This window comes from Euphorbia lathyris, chromosome 8, assembly GCF_963576675.1.
Source record: "Euphorbia lathyris chromosome 8, ddEupLath1.1, whole genome shotgun sequence".
In the NCBI taxonomy this organism is placed as follows: Eukaryota; Viridiplantae; Streptophyta; class Magnoliopsida; order Malpighiales; family Euphorbiaceae; genus Euphorbia; species Euphorbia lathyris.
The window spans coordinates 59,544,565-59,548,649 of NC_088917.1; the positions used below are offsets into that span (position 1 = coordinate 59,544,565).

General features: G+C 35.5%; 1 protein-coding gene across 1 annotated transcript; it reads right to left on the reverse strand.

Annotated features, from left to right (window-relative positions):
* Window positions 1-1,019: 1,019 nt before the first annotated feature.
* LOC136202852 (uncharacterized) lies at window positions 1,020-3,672 on the reverse strand. The gene is made up of 4 exons (XM_065993779.1): window positions 2,880-3,672; window positions 2,015-2,085; window positions 1,496-1,901; window positions 1,020-1,411 (listed from the first exon to the last, which is right to left on the reverse strand). Exons 1-4 carry the CDS (start codon window positions 3,012-3,014, stop codon window positions 1,211-1,213), a joined length of 813 nt encoding a protein of 270 aa, XP_065849851.1. The 5' UTR covers window positions 3,015-3,672; the 3' UTR covers window positions 1,020-1,210.
* Between the last annotated feature and the right edge of the window lie 413 nt (window positions 3,673-4,085).

Here is a 4,085-nt window from a genome sequence, read left to right on the forward strand (position 1 = left end):
TCATAGTAGTAAATTAGTATTATTTCGTACATCAAAAAATAAATCCATACTTGTCTAAAAAGATGGCGTTAAATAAATGGAGTCATTGTCCTAAAAGTTATCATCTTTGTAGGTATACCCATAATTCAAGGTGATGGGTCGCCGGCCTGTGGATAAAGACGAAACATAATACCCAACTTTCATTGTTGACCAGCACTACAAGCAACAAATGCATCAAAACAAAACTTGGAACCTAATCTCCAAATCCCCCAAAGTCCAACCTTCACCCAATTTGCATTCATTTGTTTGCTGCCTAACTCTTTCCCCTTTAAATGACAGCTAATTTGCATAAATCATCACCCAAGTTTTATGCCCTTTAAAAACTAAAGGCTCGGTTTTCATCACATGAACTTTAATGACTATGTAGTATTATAATTCTAGGGTGAAAATTCGAAGCATCCTAAAACTTAGATTTAATAAGTCTAAATCTAACGATAAATTACCAAATTCAGACATGACTGAATCTTACTAATAACATCAATCACTCCTTCAATGTAAAGTTCAATTCGTTTTTACTCTCAATATTATCCTTTAAGGCAACTAGCTTAGACCTTCCACTTTGATACCATCACCTCGGAATCTGATCATTATAGACCCATGAACTTCCGCCTAATTCATCCATGAACACACACATCTCACTCATCCATGAGCAAACACATCTCACGACTATAATACAATTGTAATAGTGTATAATACAATTGTAATAGTGTATTAGTATGGTCATAATATCCAATTAGACTCAAATCTCATTCCTTTAACCTCACGGCTTTAAAGGAACATATATCTATAAACACACCTTTTAACTGTGAGACACAACAAATTTGATTTAAACCAAAACGGATAATATACACAATGACCCTCTAGAGCAGTGCAGTAATTCAGAAAGCTTTACTGCCCTTGCAATTATCTGTCTCAATCTGAACTAGTCAGCAGCATCTTAGACTCCCAATGTAATACCAAAAGATAGAAGCAATTCAACATATTTAATATGTGACCACTAATTCATATGCATTCATCTGTGTTATAATATTGGAACTATCTTTTTTTCCTTTACAATGAAGAGAAAAAAATGAAAATGAGTAGACAATAACAAGGCAAGGGAAACTTTCTCCAACCTCACCAAAACATATAATGCCCCTTCAAATTCCAACTGAAATTAACATAAAAAGCTTTAAACCCTCAATGCTACTTGATCTTGCCATGAAATCTTCCTCTTCCCTGCTCTACTTGATCCATTTCCAACACTCCTACAAGCTGCTGATAATTTCATATCACCGTGTTGTTCATCGCTTCCCCCTCTCATTAGACATATCTTCGCTGCTTCGTCTATCCTCATTCCCTCGTCGTTTGCTCGTAATTCTTCCTCCTCCATCTACAACAAATGTAGTATAGTTAGTCAAAGCCAAAAGATAATGATCAAATTCAATTTGTATGTGGCTGAGTAATAGTTGATTACCGAAATCTGATTCAAGTCAAAAATTGGAGTACTATTTCTAACACTGGCTTCCTTTCCACTGTAAATCCTTTCATTCTGATTCAAATCTGGAATTGTCGCAGGATTACGCATTTGCGGTGCAGCTTCCTTCTCACTATAAACCTTCTTCTTTCTGTTTAAATCAATATGAGCAGCTGCATTCTTCCCATTGTGATTCTGTTCTTTTCTCACAGTTCTACTACCGTTTACTAATTTCGGTCGCTGTACAGATTTTGGCTCGGAAGCAGGCTTTTGAGATTGGTTCCGTTGTACAGATTTTGGCTCAGAAGCAGGCTTTTGAGATTGGTTCCGTTGTACAGATTTTGGCTCAGAAGCAGGTTTTTGAGATTGGTTTTGCTTCAAATACTGGAATCGCTGCTTCAGAAATCTACAATTGAGTAAATAAACATGTTCCACATTCAATCTAATAATCATCGGTAAAGCAATCGACGGAAATAAATCATAACAACATATCAAATTTACAGAATTGAAGAAGTATACCTGACTTCAGCAAGCAGGGCCAATTTTTTCTTCATCATCATCTCTATTTTGTCTTTCTGTGCTTCTGTTTCCTGAGAAATTGTTAAAAGCTGTAAATCCGTAGTGCCTTACCAAACTACTCAATTTGAAATTTCACACATAGAACTGTAAACCAAATTAAGACCTTACAAGTACACTTTTGAACCAAAGAAAAAGCACAAACAATCAAGTTCATTGAATCAAAAATCTAACAGCCACAACATCAAGTTCCTGAGGTTAAAATGAAGTTCTTCATAGCCATATTAAATCAACATAAAATTCCATAAACCTAGGAGCTCATAAATTAAAATCATGAAAAATTCAAAGGCAGGAAAAAAAAGAATACCTTTAAGTATCAACTCAAAATTTGAAAAACAAGCAGAAAACACAAGGGTTAGAGCAATTTCTCAATAAACTGAACATAAACATAGATAAACACAGATCAAGATACTATCAACTGATCTTTTTCCATGTTGAGCAAAGATAAACAAACTCCCAGAAAAATCAAAATCCCACTCAAATTAAGCATGAACGGAACTTTGGTTCATCAAGTTCACCATAAAACCTAGAACTCATTCTTCCCCAAATTCAACCAATTATCATCTGCAACCAAACTCAACAAAGACCTTACTGTCGAAAAATGGAAGCTTTGAGGCCTGAGCAACATAATCAAAGGTCCAAAACTGTAAAATTTCTCTTGCAATTTATATTATCCGCAGAACCCAAAATGAAAAAACAAACAAACACAAAAAAAAAACCCTAAAAACTAAGAACAAAATCCCAAATCAAACATGGACAAGGAAAAGAAGAGATCTAACACAATTAAACCTAGAAAGAAAGCAATTACCTTATACAAATCCTCATAGTCCTGCACAAGACTCTGATGCCTGAGCCGGATTCTCGGATCCTCGTAGACAGTAGTTGTGGCATATGAAGAAGGAGAAGCCTCAAACGGCGCAGCAACCCCCTTCATCCTCTTCATGATCAGATCCGATCAGATTTGAAAAGGTAGAGAGAGAGAAATTGAATGAGAAAGAAGAAATAGAACGAGAGAGAGAGAGAGAGAGAGAGATAGAGAGAGATAAGGAAACGGGGGAAAGGAAAGGAAATAAAGAGGAGGTGGGTAAAAGAGAGATGAGAAGAGAAGGTTCTCGGTTTCCTGTTTTCTCTGTGAAACTCTGACCAAGACAAAGAAAACCCAAAGAAGCCCACATAATTCGGTGAAAAAAAATGTTTCTTTTGAGAGTTGAGACAGTGATGAAGATGGGTTTTTTTGGGGGGTTGCAGAAGGGTAATACTGGTAAGTAAGTAAGTAAAGTTTGCATTTTTAATTTTGTTAGTGAAAGAAAGAAAGAAAGATGAGTTTTTTCTTCTATCTATATACATCCCCAAATTTCTTTCTTTCTTTAATTTAGGTCCAGATGGGCCATTGATGAAAGACTTACATGGGTGGTGATGTGGGTGTGGACTCTTCTTTCTTTCTTTCTTTCTTGTTTCTTATTTGGGTATGGTGTTAGAGAGAGAAAGATAGAAGCTTTTGTATTGTATTGTGTAGAGAGAGAAAGAAGGTTGAAAAAGCTAAACAAGGAGATAAATGGGATGATGCTGTTTTCTGAGGTGTTTCTTGCTTATTTTTAGGCTTTGTTTGGATTGAGAGAGAAAAGAAAGAGAAAGGTTGATGCTTTTTCATTATAATACACCCACCAGCTTTGTCTATTCAGATTGAAATTACGATTTTACCCTTATGGGCTTTGTCTATTCAGGCTGAAATTACGATTCTACCCTTGTGGAATTCCTTTCTATCCTTCATCTTCTGTTTTATCTTCCCCCCACTATAGCATGCGCCTGACTCTGGCAGTTAAAAAAAGAAATAAATAAATACAGCCCCAATATCTGGTTGTACACATGCACTTTCTGAAAGCCTAATCTTTTTTTTTTTTTTTTTTTAAATGAAATCTTGAAAAACATCTATTCAAATATCAAATCTTTTTGGGGGCAATATGGTAATTTCACTGTTTTCCTCCTAGATTTCGTTTAAGGATGGCAACTGGAC